The 16,841-nt window shown below is 39.1% G+C and overlaps 1 protein-coding gene across 1 annotated transcript in view; it reads right to left on the bottom strand.

Annotated features, from left to right (window-relative positions):
• Positions 1-215: 215 nt before the first annotated feature.
• LOC139718846 (TATA element modulatory factor-like) overlaps positions 216-16,841 on the bottom strand; it is a 34,568-nt gene continuing 17,942 nt past the window's right edge. The window contains exons 5-18 of the mRNA XM_071630311.1: positions 16,061-16,164; positions 14,066-14,239; positions 11,715-11,882; positions 10,597-10,682; positions 8,839-8,965; positions 7,942-8,098; positions 6,238-6,385; positions 5,270-5,564; positions 4,328-4,490; positions 3,802-3,924; positions 3,230-3,370; positions 2,544-2,669; positions 1,611-1,721; positions 216-732 (exon numbers count right to left, since the gene is read on the bottom strand). Of these exons, the coding sequence (XP_071486412.1) occupies positions 703-732; positions 1,611-1,721; positions 2,544-2,669; positions 3,230-3,370; positions 3,802-3,924; positions 4,328-4,490; positions 5,270-5,564; positions 6,238-6,385; positions 7,942-8,098; positions 8,839-8,965; positions 10,597-10,682; positions 11,715-11,882; positions 14,066-14,239; positions 16,061-16,164 (1,953 nt within the window). The 3' untranslated portion in view covers positions 216-702. The remainder of the gene's footprint in view (positions 733-1,610; positions 1,722-2,543; positions 2,670-3,229; positions 3,371-3,801; positions 3,925-4,327; positions 4,491-5,269; positions 5,565-6,237; positions 6,386-7,941; positions 8,099-8,838; positions 8,966-10,596; positions 10,683-11,714; positions 11,883-14,065; positions 14,240-16,060; positions 16,165-16,841) is intronic.

Here is a 16,841-nt window from a genome sequence, read left to right as displayed (position 1 = left end):
ATGGGCAGCGCCATTATGCGGTGTCTTAGCCGACCCCCCCTCTCCTCTCCCCCACCCCCTTCCGCGCACGGAATGAAAAACTGACGCATGGTTGTTTTAGCCAATGGGCATGTCGTACTGAGTGCGCGAATGCTTGCTTAGTGCGCGAATCTTTGTTACACGTGCGCGATAAACATGTTGCCCGGGGGGGGGGGAGAGGAGGGGAGGTTGGCTAAGACACCTCATGGCTGCGCCCAGTGCCACAAATTGTCTGCTGCCCTCAACGAACCCGAATCGGTCAATACAGTGGAGTAGGAAGGCTTGCCTGGCTCTTGTGTTCGAGAATCCTCGTAATATATGATGTACAGCTTCATCACTGATGATCTCCCTGTCAGTCACACACACAGCCAAAGAATCTTGACAGGAGCCGACAGTAATCAATGACCATAGGCTTCGATGCACACATTTGCTGACATGTGGCGAACGGGCACTGTTTGTGTTGTTTTTTAAATGTATCTCGGTGGGCAGCGAATTCAAGATCGATTCGATCAGACCGCTCATGTTTCTCCATGCTAGCAGGGTCTTTAATGATGATTCTATCATAACACCTCTCTTCTGGCTGACAGGATTCATTGCACGTGGTTTTCAGACTTCCGATTCAATTCAGAGCGATGACTTCAAGGTGAGGGAGCCCTCTCTTTCTCTCTCGATCTCCTTTCAAATCTATGTCGATCCTCTAATCAAGTCTTCGATCTGAAAGACGAAATTGAAATGGATAGTTAAAGTGACACAATTTTCCATTTGGAAAATGTGAGCAAAAATTGCACTTTCATCATTTGCAAGAGCTACAATAGTATGGTTACCGTAAAGCAAGATATTTTTGTGGCATGAAATTTTTGCAAATCGGACTTTTTCATGGTAAAAAAATTTAACAAATTGCCTCTGGCATTTAATGCGTTAAGTGTAGAAAAGAACTTGGCATGCATTTAATTTAACAAATTTTGGCTCTCTTGAAATTCGTGAAATCAATGCACTCAAACATTCCTCATTTTACAGTACTAGATACTTGATTCCCATCCTCAAATAACAGACAATGACCATTTCTTTGGCACATACCTATGGTTTGACAAATTTAAAAAGAAAAAGAGAGAGAGAAAAAAAGGATTCTAAAGGCATAGTGAAAAGAAGAACACAAAGACACGCATAAGCACACACACACAAAATCAAAGAAAGAGTTATGCATCTTATAAGTTGATCCATGGTTACAAGCAAAAATTGGCAAAGCTATTTCACTGGTATTCAGTTTTGTCAAGGTTTTTAATCTTACCTACTGTCGAAAAGAAAGATCTGCTGAGGTTTAGATCTTACTTGTCATCTATGACGAAATTTTGTCAAGGTCTGAGTCTTACCAGGGGGACATTTCATGAAGCATTTCGTCCGACAAAGTTGTCAGACAAATTTGCTCTCAGCCAATCAGATGCAAGGATTTCAGTAGCTTGTAACAGTTTGTCAGAAAAATATCCGACCAAAATGCTTCATGAAATGCCCCACTGTTGTCGTCATGAAAGCTTTGTTGAAGTTTTTAGTCTTACTTGCTGTTGATGAAGTTTTGATAAAAGTTTGAATCTCACCTGCTGTCGATACATCTCCTTGACGTCCTGAAGGTCTAACTTAAGCTCCTCCACTTCCTCCGCCTTCTCTCCATACATCTGGAGCACTGCATTGTATCTGTGCTGAAGATCCTGTTAGGAATGATGAGTACATCACATGCTACAGTACATCACGTGCTACACACTAGGATACAAAGGTATCAAAGATATTATCGTGTGGAAAGATTTGTACTGTACAAGTTTGCCCAAAGTATTTTTGCACTAAATATGTCTGCACTGTAAAAATATTGCTGAGGAAGTTAGCACTGTAGAAATTTGCATTTCTACAGTGAATTTCTGTACATACGTACATTTCTGAACATTTCTACTGTAGAAATTTTGCTTGTGAAGGTTTTGTAGGCCCAAAATTTTGCATTTAAATAAGTTTGTAATGAATAACCCTTGAAAGGTTGCAGTGCACTGGCAAGGCAACAAATTCTGCAGACCCAAAAGGCATTGACACATAGTAACATTGAAGGGAAAATGATGAATACTTGGGTGCAACCATAGTTGGATGAGCAGAATTCCAACATTTTGTGACATTACGTACAGAAAACCAAATAAAGGAAATTAAATTCAACATATTTTCACTTTTCTAGCATAATAACATAGCCCTTGATTTTCCTTTCATAGAGCTGGGGTATAATGTTAACATATTATATTACAAACAACATTAGATTGAACATAACGTCATTAGCATTTGGGTTTCATTCCCCTTAAGAAGCAGACACATCGCACCACTGCAATACTCATTATCTGCTCACTGCATGTACTGTACATAAGAACAAACAAGACAACAGGGACTACTGGAAGTCAAACTGTCTTGTACTAAATATGTATGCAATTTCCCTCTTGCTGATACAATGTCCCTTGTGGTTAACAGGCTCTGCAGAAGAAACGCTGAGATATCATTACCTTGAGCTGTATCCGCAGTTCCGGCACATTACTGACTTCGGACTCCAGAGTCTCCGTCTGGTTGGTGAGCTTGACGATCTCCTCCGCCATCGACGATCTCGTCCTCTCCAGCTGGTATATCTCATTCTGCAGGAGGGAAAAGTTGGATCAAAGCAAAAGTGAATGATTTCTCAGGCTACGGATGCCACAAGAATATCTCTACATGCACCTCCAGAAGGCAAAAGAAGAATAAACGTGCGATAAATATAATTGTAAAGCTGAGCTTCACAATCAGTCTCAACATTACCTTAATACAATATTGCATTTTTCTGGTTTGGCTGTTTGTTCACCTGGTACGCATTTTCCTGTGTTGTTGTTTTCTTCTCTTTTGTGTGTTTGTTTGTTTACGGTTCTTTTCTGGGGGGGGGGGGGGGGGGGTAAGAGTGATGATCAAAGCAATAGAGTCCTCTGAGATGAGCCCAATCCAGTGGGAAATTTTTCTTTCCCATTCAGAATGACAGCTCTCCTACAAGAAATAGTAATTTTGCTTTTAAAGGACACATCCTTCTTCAAAGAGAGGACAGGAAGGAAAGAAAGAGTGATTTTCTTTGGTAGACGATTGTTTTGAACATTTCTCTCCATTCCCAGACACTGTCCATTTCCACATGATGACTGTCTGGAATTTCATTTGCTGAATAGGTACATACCTGGAGTTGAACGATCTCCCCTTCTCTCTGCTTTAACTGCGACTGCAGGCTCTCGATGATGGACGCGGCCGACCCCGACACAACGCTGTCGTACACCGATCCGATCATGGATGAGGACATGGTGCGTTCCAATATCTCTCCCTGCAAGACACACAAGATGGGTGCTTTTAGTTAGACAGAATGGTAATGCTTGCAACACAGAGGCAATGAGAATCTCAACCAATCAAGTATAGATATTTTTTTATGCTACAACGGTAAATAAGACAGACTCTAGGATACAACTTCCTAAAAAAATTATGGTGTAGGGAATGAGCATGTAAACCAATTGCTTGCAACATGGGTTGTGAGAATTTACAACTTCTTTCTGCAGCAGCAACTGAACAACAACCGACCCAGTACAAGTATTTTGGCTGTTGCCATGGTAACCGAAACAGGTCCTAGGACACATTCGTTTTCAAATTACTGGGAAGGGAAAGAGCATGTTTAAAAGAGCAGTGGTTGCTATGGTAACTAAAACAGGCTTTAGGACACACGTCCGTAAGATGAAAGGGTACAAAAGGAGCATGGCTAACCTGGGATGGTGTCCTGGAGAGGCTAGGGTTGAAGATGGGCCTCATCTCTGAGTGGATAGGGGTGCTGGCCCTGGAACCTGGACTGTGGGAGCCTGACATCTCCTCCTGCTGGAGACGCTTCTCCTGTGATACAACGACAAAAGATCATCAGTCTTACTTGAAATGGCATTACAGGTTGCCAAGATCAGCAAGAAGTGAAGGGGTCACACACAGGATATAATTTACACTACAAATTGAATTTAATGCAAGAGGACTGATTCATAATTCAATATTTCTGATCCAACAAACAACAATCTGCAATTAGACTGTACAAGAGTAATCTTAATGAAATGGGTTTCCTGTAATAAATCTGACAAACTATGCTTGAGATAAAACCACCCCACATCTTCCAATAACACAAACATTCCCTCCCCACACACACATACATACACACGAAATAAGATTACAAAATAAGTTTTCCTCCCTCAGTCCCACATGCTTGATATAATGTAGGCATACTGGCACTTCACTTCTGCACCTCAATTACCTTCTCCTCCAAGGCCTCCTGTGTGATGGCCAGCTTCTTGCGTTCGTTCTCCAGTCTCATCTTCTCCAGCTCCAGCTGCTTCTCCAGACCCACCTTCTCCTTCTGGGCGTCCCCCAGGGCCTTCACGTAGGACTGGAGCTGGTTCTCCATGTGGTGGAAGTCCCTGGCAATGCACATTGAAGCAAGTGGTCTTTAATTCCCCTATGTTGTTGTTGCCTATTAGTTCATGGCACTTTCCATTCATTCTGAATATATATAATGTCTTTTATATGTTCTAAGTTTAATGTAGTCTTGTTTCCAGGCACTTTTAATTTGTTTCTATATCCATTTTTCAAAGTTTTCAACGGCTACCAATTGCTACATGGATGCAAAACCTACTCTTTGTTTGTCTAGAAGTTCTTTTGTAGCTACCTATTGTCATATCTCCTATTTTCTTTCCACACTGTATCTCATCACCTCCATTCATGTTCCTCCATGGATTCAAACTGGGTTGCCACTTAGATATGATTTTTAACATTCGGTGATGAGCAATAAGTATGCTCCTTTCAATTTCTAAAACACCTATTTGACATACTATTTTCCTTTATACTGTTAATATTAAACTGTAACAAATATCAATTATGATCTTGTATAACCATTTAATTTAGTATATCTTTACGGCTCTCGTTTCTGTTTCATGTAATGATGGCAAGCCTACTCTGAGGGCACAACAATACCTAAGCTTAACTGGCAGGTCATGTTCACACGATTAAGATATGAGGAATCATATAGGTAATATCCATTCACAGCCAGTTAGCTTCCAGACATCTGTGCCAATTGGTGAACAAAGTAGATAAAGGGTTGACATAAATTTGTGTCAAGCACTAAAAGGGCTGTGCAGAAAGAAGCAAAAAACCTCACATCCTACCATCGATTGATCTTTAAGGAGGCAACTCCTCTCACCTTGTTTTGGTCTCTTCCAGATTCTCTAGTCGTGCCTTCTCCACCTCCAGAAGGGCTGAGAGCCGCGACTTTTCCTGCCGTGTCATGGCCAGCTGCGATTCCAGGGCCGCCATCTTGGACCCTGCCCCGAGGGCACCCTCCTGTGCGGCACGCTCGCGCTCCGTGGCGGCGGCGAGCTGGGACTGGGCGTCGGCCAGCCGTTCAGTCAGGCTGCGCTCCACCTGCTCCCACGTGGAGGACTGGGCGTTGAAGGTGGACTGGAGGTTTTCAATCTGCCTCAGCAGAGGGCGGGTGGCTGGAAGGAGACGAATCATACAGAACAAACCAAATTTATTCACTCATTAAACATGTACATATATGCATTTATTCATTCATCTATATGCAATAATTCATTCATTCATTCATTAATTCATTCATTCATTCATTCATTCATTCATTCATTCATTCATTCATTCATTCATTCATTCATTCATTCATTCATTCATTCATTCATTCATTCATTCATTCATTCATTCATTCATTCATTCATTCATTCATTCATTCATTCATTCATTCATTCATTCATTCATTCATTCATTTATTTTTAAGCATTTATTCATCATTTTCTTTTCTCATTGTCAATTTGGGTCTCACAGGTTAATGAAGGTCACCCAAATACCTCTCCAGCCTGCCAACCTGTTCTTCAGTTTTCATGTATCCACTGTGCACAGTAAATATCATTTTTATCTTATTTGCCTCATCACAGTGACTAAAATCTGAATATATTGTTGATCTTAACTTTCTCTACAGTCTTGATGTACGCATATCTATATGAATTTCAGCAATTTTCGAATGTCACACGGCAATTTTGAAAATGATAAGATAGAGAAAGATAAAATGAGATAAAGAGAAAAAAGTAATGGAATGTCAAAAAAACCCCAGAAAAATGAATACTATCACCAGTGGGGCTGTGAGGGTGCCCTACCTACCTGCAGACACACTCTGGCTGAGCTCCTGGTTACGAGCCTCCTCCTCCTGAAGCCTCTGCTGGAGGTCAGCGACCTCCTGACGGAAAGACTCCTCCTTCCTGGCACTCTGCTGCTCCGCCCGGTTCAGACTCAGCTGGAGGTCGTTCACCTACCACACCCAACAAAAGGGGTCACTTTAGGTCATGTAACTTTCTCGCCTACTCTGAAACCCATTTTGGTTCATTGCTGTCATTACAATTTCTACATCATCCTTGATATTTTACAGGCCTGTGACATCCTTCCACTCTTCCTGGTCCTGGACTTGCTAAAAAGGTTCACTTGCCATTACTTCGGGTCATTTGTAAATATTTAGTTTCATAGGTCCTTTAACTGATCATATCTGAATACATTATAATACATTACATTAAATACATAATTTCTCTAATCTTTGCTGGAACTAGAAGTGAAAGCTTGAAGAACTAGATATATCGCTACTGATATGCCTCCGCCATAATGCATGGTTCTCCTAATAGGTCTATAGTACAATGTCTTGACAATGTGTGATGACAGTTTCACACAATTGGCAAAATATTAAAAGGACAGGTTTGACACAAATGTGCTGAATGTTCACTTTCCTAGAACTAGGTTCAATTGGATGAATGATTAAAATGTCAGAGTGCAGGTATTTGGGGAACTGATGATTTTTACTTGACTTTTGACCCTTTTATAAGTTTATGCATTGAGTAATTTTCAAGGTATTGAGGAAAAGTATAATTTCAGTATCAAATGGGAAAATAGCATTATCTAAACCTGGCCTTTGACCTTTGACCTCACAGTTCCAAAGAGAATCACTGTTAGGTTGAACATGCATAAATATGTAAGTTTCATGATGATACCTGGAGTTACTTTCGAGATATGGAGGAAAAAGTGCAATTTAGCACTTTCACTTGACCTTTGACCTTTTGACCTTTGACCTTTTGGCAAGAAACTTCCCATAAAATATATATTGGGTAATACATGCCATACATCAAGTTTAAAAAAAAAAAACCTTCAGGCATATTGCATTCTAAGGAAAGTAGTGATATTTTGAGGAGTTGACCTTGACCTTTGACCCCCTGACCTTTGACCCACGACCCCAACTTCCCTAGATAATCACTGCCCATCAGTACAAGCATATATACTAAGTTCCATGAAGATACCTTGAACCAAAAATAAGCATTGCTACAACAAATGAATAATTTTTGTATGCACAATTTTAATTTATGCTTGATATATGAAATTTACAAGATAACAGCATGAACTATGGGTATCAGATTTTCTGAAAGCTAACATAACCGCCCCATTTATTTACCATCCATCTACAGGTGAGTGCTCAGTAACACAGTGCATTAATCTGGAAAACTTTGGGAAAGAAGAATGATGGTATTTATCAGTATGGACTATGAAGGATCAGGTTTGTTTTTAAAAGCTAACATCACCACTCCATTCATGTTCTAGCCATCTACGTGCCAGTGCTGCATTACCCAGTGCATTAACTTGGAAAACTTTGGAAGGAAGAATGATGACATTTACCAACATGAACTATGGGGTTATCAGATATGTTTTAAAGCTAACATCACCACTCTGTTAATGTACCATCCACCTACAGGTAAGTGCTCTCTAACATAGTGCCTTAATCTGGGAAACTTTGAGGAAGAGGAAAGATGGTATATAGCTCCAGCTTACCTGCAGCAGCAGCCCCTCCTGCTGCCTCCTGGCCTCCAGCTGGGATCGCTCTAGGGCCAGCTTCAACTCCTCCTTGGCGTTCATCTCGGCACTGAGGGCGCTTTCTTGTACTTTGCTCTCCTTGGCCGCCATGCTGCGATGCAGCTCCGCGAGTTCTCTGCAGACGGGGGATTGGCAAATAGGCAATTCCACAGTAAAGTGCTCAATACATACTACATGAAGAATACCATTACTGTGCATTTTCATGAATCGCTTTAATGACTGATCAATTCCTCTATGATATCACTTTAATGATTGATCAATTCCTGTATGATATTTGAGGAACTGTTAATGGATGGTTTTAAATACAAGGTGGAATTCAATGAAAGTCACACTGCAGAACACTTGCAGTAAAGACACAAACAGTCCTACCAAATTATTAGACTGCACATCATTTTATTGAAGTGTTAAAGCATGCTTAAGGACTTTAGAACCAAAACATTTCAGAGTGTGGAAATGGAAACAAAATTTTGATTCATTAGATTGTAATGCTATACCAGCATTATTTTTTGTTTTTGTTTTTGTTTTTTTCAGCAGGCTTTCATGTTTTCATCATCACGTGACTTGAATGAGAATCAAAGTTATGATGGTCAGAGACACGACATTTGTTTCTTCAACAATTGCTCCATACTTACTTTCTCCAAGGACTTAGGGTTAGGGTTAGGGTCGTAATTGGGTTTTACATTTAGTTAGGTTAGAATATTGGGATTAGGGTTAGGTTTATGTTTGTGGGTAGAATTTAGTTTGGCTTAGCGTGCAGATATTTCATGAGAGCACATGTCACAGGAGCAAATGTCATGGAACCATGGAGAGTAAGTCTTTACCCCAATTACATTTTGAGACCGAGATTTGACTTACTTGTACGAGCCATCGAGGGCGTGCTGCGTGCTGCGGACCTTCTCTCGGGCCTCATCTAACTCCGTCTTCAGTGATGCGATCTCCTTCTCCTGCCTCTCTACTGCCAGGTTCAGGGTTTTGATGGCATCTGGAGAGGCATTCACATATTTGGAATACAATCAGACATTGGAAATACATGTACATTTGCAGGTTAGGAATGCAGTCCAATGTCAGAAATACATTCAGAGGTTGGGACTGCAGTCGGAGGTTGGAAATACATTCAGAGGTTGTGGTAACACTCAGTGAGGGGTTGGATATGCACTCACAGATTGGAAATTATACAATATGTTGGAAATACATTCGGAGGTTGAGACTACAGTCAAAGGTTGGAAATACATTCAGAGGATAGACATACATTCCTAGGTTGGAAATGCCTCAAGGGGTGGACTACAGTCACAGGTTAAGAATACTTGCCTGTTCATTCCATTGTATACTAGATTTTTGTTTAATGCTTATCACTTAGTACATCCTTGCGGTTGTACAGTTAATTTTGTTTGTTTTTTCTTGTCTGTGACTGTGAGGCCCTGTAATATATAATATTTCACTCGATTTTCAATACTTGTTTATTAGTACATAATTATTTGTAAATAATGATTTGTAATCGTGTATCACTTCAGCTGTTCACTCCTAATCATGTTAATGGTAATTGCCACACCATGAAATGGATCTCCTCATTAAAAAGATAAAATAAATAAAAATAGCTGGGTGTGTTTTGATGGTGTCTCGTTTCTAATCCCCACGAATATCTCTCCTCGGAAAAAGATTATCTTATTCATGAATGATCATTTTCCTTCAATGGAATCAAATTTCAATTTGAGTCTTTTTTTTAAACATTCTGTTACAAACAAAGCTCCATCTTTACAAGTCATTCTTGTGTAAGCTCATTTAAAATTACCTTTCTGCATTTACAGATTCAAATTTCAGCTCCATTTTTTAAATATTCATTTATCATACACTCTGTCTCTACTATTGCACACAAAGCTGTATGTCAATCATGTCTAACCTGTACTGTCCTAAATGGAAATAATCCTTCCTTTAAAAAACATTAAAGAGAGATGAGATCAATGACAATCTACTTTGAAATCAGCAAGCTTTGCACAAAAAGGATGTTAAAGGGCTCGTATAGTTTTGATCGAGACCTGACTTCAGGTTTTTAACATTTTTGGGTGAGGTATTGAGGAACCACTTATGAAAGACTATGTAATTTCAAAAGGAATTAAATGTTCATTTGATGAAAATTGGTTAGGAGATACTCAAAACACAGCAATACTATTAATAAAAGGGGGGACCCACCTTAATGATTGCTTTGTTCTACTTCAGCCATTCCAAAACCAATTTTCATTAGATAAACTTTGAATTCTTCTCAGAATGGCATGCTCTGTACTATTTCATAAGTGGCTTCTTGGTATCTTGCTAACAGTTAAAAGCCAAATCCACAGCTCCTCCAATACTATACTATTCTTTTAAAGTTACTGCTGTTGTGAAAACAGCAGTGATGCTGACATTGGCTATTGCTTTTTTTTGTTTGTTTGTTTGTTTGTTCGTTTGTTTGGGGGTTTTTTTGTCTGTGTTAGCTGTATATAATGAAGTATAATTGTGCCTCATCTCTAATCATTATGCATGGGAGGCAAACTGCAATGCTTTTTTGTTTTTGGTTTTTTAATATATGAGTATATGTCACCTCTCCTCCTAAACATTATATGAAATAAAGTAAATCACCTTTCTGTTTCTTTTCCACATCTTCCTTGCCATTCAGTACTTCTTCCAAGTGTTCCACTCTTCCTTCAGCCTGCTGAAGCTGTTCCCTGTATCACATTATGAGTGACATAATAATGGCATGAATTGGGGCTTGGCATACCAGGGATTTGGTATACAGAAGGAGTGATATAACAATAACAGCAGCAACAAAGTCATAATACTACACAGTATTGTAACATACCAAAATTATGTAACTCTGAGAGCCTGCAAGTGATATACAACAGTTGTACTGTGTCATAGGGCTAATCCCATCCCAATTCACTAAACTTTTTTTTTTTTTTTTGCTGCAGATTTTCTTCTTTTTTTTATGACTTGTGCTTCACATGTTCCCTATTTAATACTTCAACCTCTTTCAAATTGTAGGCAACAATGTTTGAACTTTACTCTTCAGTGTAATAAATCTCAAGGTGCCATATACTCTTCTGTTATGCAGAGCATCCATATTTTACTGCTATCTAGCTCATATTTGATATAAAATAAATCAGATGGTTTGCCTGATAAGGAGACTGTTATATTCCCTTAGGCTGGATGTATATAATTAGTTGATTATTAGCATGCATGTTCCAACAAGAGGCCAGATGAGATATGAACAAGTAATGCTGCATAAACACAACATGTGGCAGAATTCCCATAAGGGAAATTTCCCTTTACACCTATAAACTTTACAATGCATAAAAACATGCCCACTGAGTGACATTAACCAGATGCAGTATGGATCAATAATTCTGTACATTCAGTGTGGGCGTTACAGTACAATCCTAACTGCCAGATTGTTCATTGTTTTACTGCTTTAACACTCTCAACTTGTCTTTTGCACTTTAAAATATAGATTCATTGTCTATGATAGTTCCCATGAAAGTGAAACAGGGCCCGGGTTTCTGCAAAAACATTTTGCCTGAATTGCCAAGAAGCTTTGATACACTTGAGTTGTACACATGCTATACTCTTCCGGTATGTTATATCAGGAGATGCCATGTCAAAAAAAAACCAAACACACACACATATAAACAAAAACAAAAACAAAAACAAGAAAGAGCCTTGAACTGTAAACAAGACCAGCAAGGCAAGAAGCCACTCACTTCTGTGATTTCACGAGTTTGTCCGTCTCTTTCTCCTTGGCCCGCAGTTTCTTGATGATGGTGGAATTCTGAAGCTGTTGTTTGGACAGCTTCTCTCCTTCCGTCAGCAGCTCCGTGATCTGCTCGTCTTTTTCGGCAAGGAGCTTTCCCGTCGTGTCGCTCTTCTCTCTGCACCAATAAATCAGAAAACGGCACAAAATTTCTGACTCAAGTGGGAACAAAAGTGGACGATGCGGATACGAGATACTGACAATTGTGTTGTACGGCTTCCTCCGCCAAGAAACCGCAATAGAGGTCCTATTCAGCCTGAAGATTTTCACTTTAAGGACACCTTAGACAAAGGAGTAATTAACAGGTCTCCACTTGGTTCTGTTTTGGACAGAGACACCGTAGCTTCATGGAGTGTGGTGTTCAAAGAATAGTGCAGTATGTGAACCGCTCATCTTTCGCTAGGGTAACCAACTTTGTGGCTGTACTTTTTTATTCCTCTCAAGGGTTACAGGATGGTTTTCTTGAAACAACATGTTGCAGTCGGTTCACTCCTTTCTTTCACCTTAAGCTTTTCTTCACAATTTGCCATGAAGAGAAACAAGCTAACCTTGTGCACTGCAGTGCATCATGTGACACTTCACAGGCATCAGGGTAGAACGTGACAAAATGTCCGTCCTAGCAATTATCTATTTCATATAATATTGCGATCCAAAATTAGAGTCAACTACATTGGTTGCTTTTTCATCAGCGTGCATCAAAAGGGCTGAGCTGAGATTAAATGAACACTTTTCCTTGCGCTTATGTTTTATCTGTGTTTCGAAAATACTCAAATCTACTACGCACCATGCTTACATTCCAGACTAGTCACTCATCATGATCTTCAATACTTGGACATTTAAAACTAGTAGTAACTGATAGGCTAAAAAACATTCTGTGTATTAGAAAGACTTTACAGTTGCTCAACATGGTGTGCATTTCAAAATCTCCTCCCATAACATACATTGTAAGGCAAATGGCTGGAGCATGCACAATGTATTTGGTATATGAGACTCCAGCTCTCCTGATTATTCATCAAGAGATCTCCTGCTTTGAGGGCATTTTCACAAAATCTCCCACTCATCCACTTGAGTTTGTTTGAATTTCTCCTGTTTAAGGTTTAGCTTCCCCCTCCCCCACAACTTCAAACATAAAAACAAATTCAAACAGAATGAAAATATTCATGATCTTTATTTACTGGATTATACCTCATCCAGTTTTGTCATAAATGCTAAAAGCAAACGCTAAGATGGCACCAGAGATCGTCTACAGACTATAACCTTAGAACGGGATCCCTTCTACAAGGGACGTCGCACTTTGCACAGAATATCGTGTGCGTGTTCACGGGATCAGAGTCTCCAGTTTGCAAAGGGGGTCCCGTTTTAAGAGATACTTGGGGTTGTAAGTCTGTGTAAGTGTTGGGGGTCAATATGGCAATGGACAAAGAAAATGACAGGACCTTCTGGAAGAAAAAATGGGGTCAACTGCGGACATGACATCGTAACTACATGCATGAGGAAGACTTCAGGAAAACAAACAAGACACAGTGTGTCCATCCCAGGACCAGCAGTACATATGCTGCACTTTTATTGTGGGGCGAAGCATGCACATCAAGGCTTCACTGCCCCATTAAGCATTAATTAATGGAGCTAAAAAAACACATAGAGAACAAAAAGTCATTTAAGTGGTGATGTGACGACAAACAAATGACATCTGTTTCATCCTGTTTCATGAAAGCAGTCACACACAGAAGGACCTCCCCTTTCCCCAGTTGCAGAATCTTAACATCTACCTCAATGCAAACAAACTTTGCACCAGTAATCAAACTGCTCATCAATATCACACGTATCTACCCAAGGACCCCTCCCCCTGCCCTCTTTTTTCTTACTTTTTAGGTACTCTGAGAGTTAATGTTTTGCTACAATGTACATTGCGGCCATATTTTAATATGAAAATGCTAAAGATAAAAAGTGAAGATCCCAAAAAAATCCTGAATGACACTACACTATTCATGGCAGAAATCATCAAATGTAATGTTGATGAAACAATGCAGGTCATATCTATTTGTCTTTCCTGTGACAATGCCAAATAAGATACTGATAAAGTAATAATAATTTTGCTTGTAATAACAATATTTGATGATGATGATGATGATGATGATAATAACAATAATAACAATAATAATGATAATAATAATAATGATAATAATAATAATAATAACAGTAAGATCATCATTATCATAGTAATACACACTAATAATCATTATTACTATTTCTTCTAGGTGGGCAGGGAAGGTAGACGGATTCACCACAGACTTTACTCACATGTCATCTAGGGCCTTCTGCATCTTCTGCGAGTCCTTCTTGAACTGGTCTCGCTCCCGGTTGGCCGTTTGCAGCTTCTTTTCCATGGCGCTGATTCGCTGGGTGAATTCCTTCGTCAGCTCGTCCAAGTCGTACGACTCGCTCTTGCGCGCCTCTTCCGATTCATGCACTTGTCTGCAGTTGGTGCAAAGAAGTTGATGCATGCCAGAAACATAATGTGAACGTGCACAATGGATGAATGTGTGTAATCAGTTTGATCCATGTCATCATTGAAAATTAAGCCACCGTGTAGCTAGATGAGGTGAAAACTTGGCAAGTGATTGTTATAAGTCAAAATGAATGATACTATTGATAGTGCCCTATTAAATACCTAATGTGAGTACAGTGCACTCCCGTTATAACGAACACGGTTATAATGAAATTCTGGTTACAACGAAGTAAAAATTCAGGCCGCAACATTACCCACTCTAATGTATTGTTATGTTCATTTGTCCGGTTATAACGAAATTTTGATATAACGAAAGAAAATTGCCGGCCCCAAGGATTTCATTATAACGGAAGTCCACTGTACTACATTCCTCCAATGCCATGAACAATGAGAAGACACTATTGACAAGTACAGCATATAGATAATGATTATGAAAAAAAAAATGGGAAAAAAAAGAAGAAAAAAAAGGTAGGCAATGTGTTTTAGATATTTGACAAAAGTCATGTTACTACACAGTGTCTCAAAATAGCACCTTTACTTTCTCTTGATTTTGCATTCCCCAGGAATATTTGCTACGCTGGAGAGATATTTTGATATTCCTACTAGTACTATATATGTGACATTTCACTCAAGAATATGTTTATGAACTATACACTATTCCAAAGTAGAACATCATTACATTTAATTGGACTTCCTGTTTCAAATAATGACATTAAACAAATGAGTGCCAGCCAGTTGAAACATTGTCTACTAATGCACAAAACGTCTACAGTACCATAAGGGATACCCTAATTAGATTTACAGATTTATATGGCAGAGAACTTTGTTTACTTGACAAACACCACTGTGAATCAACAACCTTGGCTTGTCAGGCATGTATCATGCTCTACTAATTTCATGAAATAAGATTTACGAATTTTTACATTGTATATAAATTTCAAAGCACAAACTGCCTCACATCAGGCCAGTCACAGATGATATCTATAACAAATGAGAGAATAACTGACATTCCCAGTAGACTAAATCTCTACTCACAGAGTGTGTTCGTAATATACTATTTCTCCAGGATTTTCCATAAATACATGAAAATGATGATTTTATGAACATTTCAGTTATATTTCATTTCTCTGTGTTAGAACTTGCCGGAGAAGCAGAGAACACTAACTGCAGTGATATAACTATTATTTCTGTTGCTGATCTTATTGTTATAATTATTCTACCAATTACAACTTTATTTCTATGACTACAACCACTACTACGTACATGTAGTTTTGAGTGCTACTGCTACCACTACTAACACCACCATTACCACTGCTATTGCCAATAATTATCATCATCATGATCACTATCATTATCATTCTCATCACATCATCATCATCAGTAATATCATAATCATCATCCAATCATCACCATTATCACCATCATCATGATCATCAGCCACCATAATCATAATCATCCAATCATCACCATTATCACCATCATCATCATCACCATTATCACCATCATCATCATCACCATTATCATCATCATCATCATCATCATCATCAGTCACCACTATCATGATCATCAATCATCATGACCATCACTAATAATAATCATAATCATCATTATCATCATCACCACAGTATCATCATCATCATCATCATCATCATCATCACCAGTATCATCATCGTCATCGTCATCATCATCATCATCATCATCTAATCATCACCATTATCACCATCACCATAATCATCATCATCAGCATCATCATCATCACCATTCTCCTCCTCCTCCTCTTCACTCACGTTTTCAGGACAGAAACGGAGTCTTGCAGCTCTCCATTCTGCTGGCTCAGATGAATGATCTGTGCTTCCCTGGCCTCCAAAACTTGTGCCATCTCTGCCAATTTCTATCATTCCCCCAAAGAGAAGAAAAGAAGTACTCTGCAAATTTAACGATACTGCATAGCAATTGAATACTGTAAAAGTGGATATTTTCGCGCGACTAATTTTTCGCGCTTGGCCGGGTAAGAAGAGTTTCGCGTGTTTTTAATTCCCCAAAGTCAAGACATCAACTAAGAGAACATAAGGCATGCAAAAATATTCGCGTGCTTTTATTTTTGCGCTAGCTTTTGGTTGCCCGAAAATTTCAACACTGCGAAAATTTCCACTTTTACAGTAGTCTAGATTCTCAGTGGTTGGAAAATTTGACATTTTCACACATCTTGAGCTATTCATAATGCCACGTGCAGAGATACAATATTTTGTTGATCTTTGACGAAACCTCGCTCTTCTTCCTTGCTTTTACAATGTGCTACTGTGCGATATCAAATACATACCATATCCTTTCCTCCACATCAACAGCAGTTACAACTGCGGTAGTTACAAGAGCACATTATAAATTTCAACAAAACTAGGAAAATTTTTTACATTCATAAGTATGATAGAGTAAAACCTGGACCTCACCTCTCATCTCTAAACCCTAGGACTCAGAAATGCTTTCATCTCACTAAGAAAACCCCAACTCTATTCAAATCCTTGAAATCCTATACCCTTGAAGGCACAATCTTACATTGTAGGTGCACAC

This window comes from Diadema antillarum, unplaced genomic scaffold (genome assembly GCF_040938485.1).
Source record: "Diadema antillarum isolate AM-2024a unplaced genomic scaffold, OU_Dant_1.0 scf00000100, whole genome shotgun sequence".
Lineage (NCBI taxonomy): Eukaryota > Metazoa > Echinodermata > Echinoidea > Diadematoida > Diadematidae > Diadema > Diadema antillarum.
The sequence above is the reverse complement of the archived record's forward strand: the minus strand, read 5'-3'. Positions and strand labels throughout refer to the sequence as shown.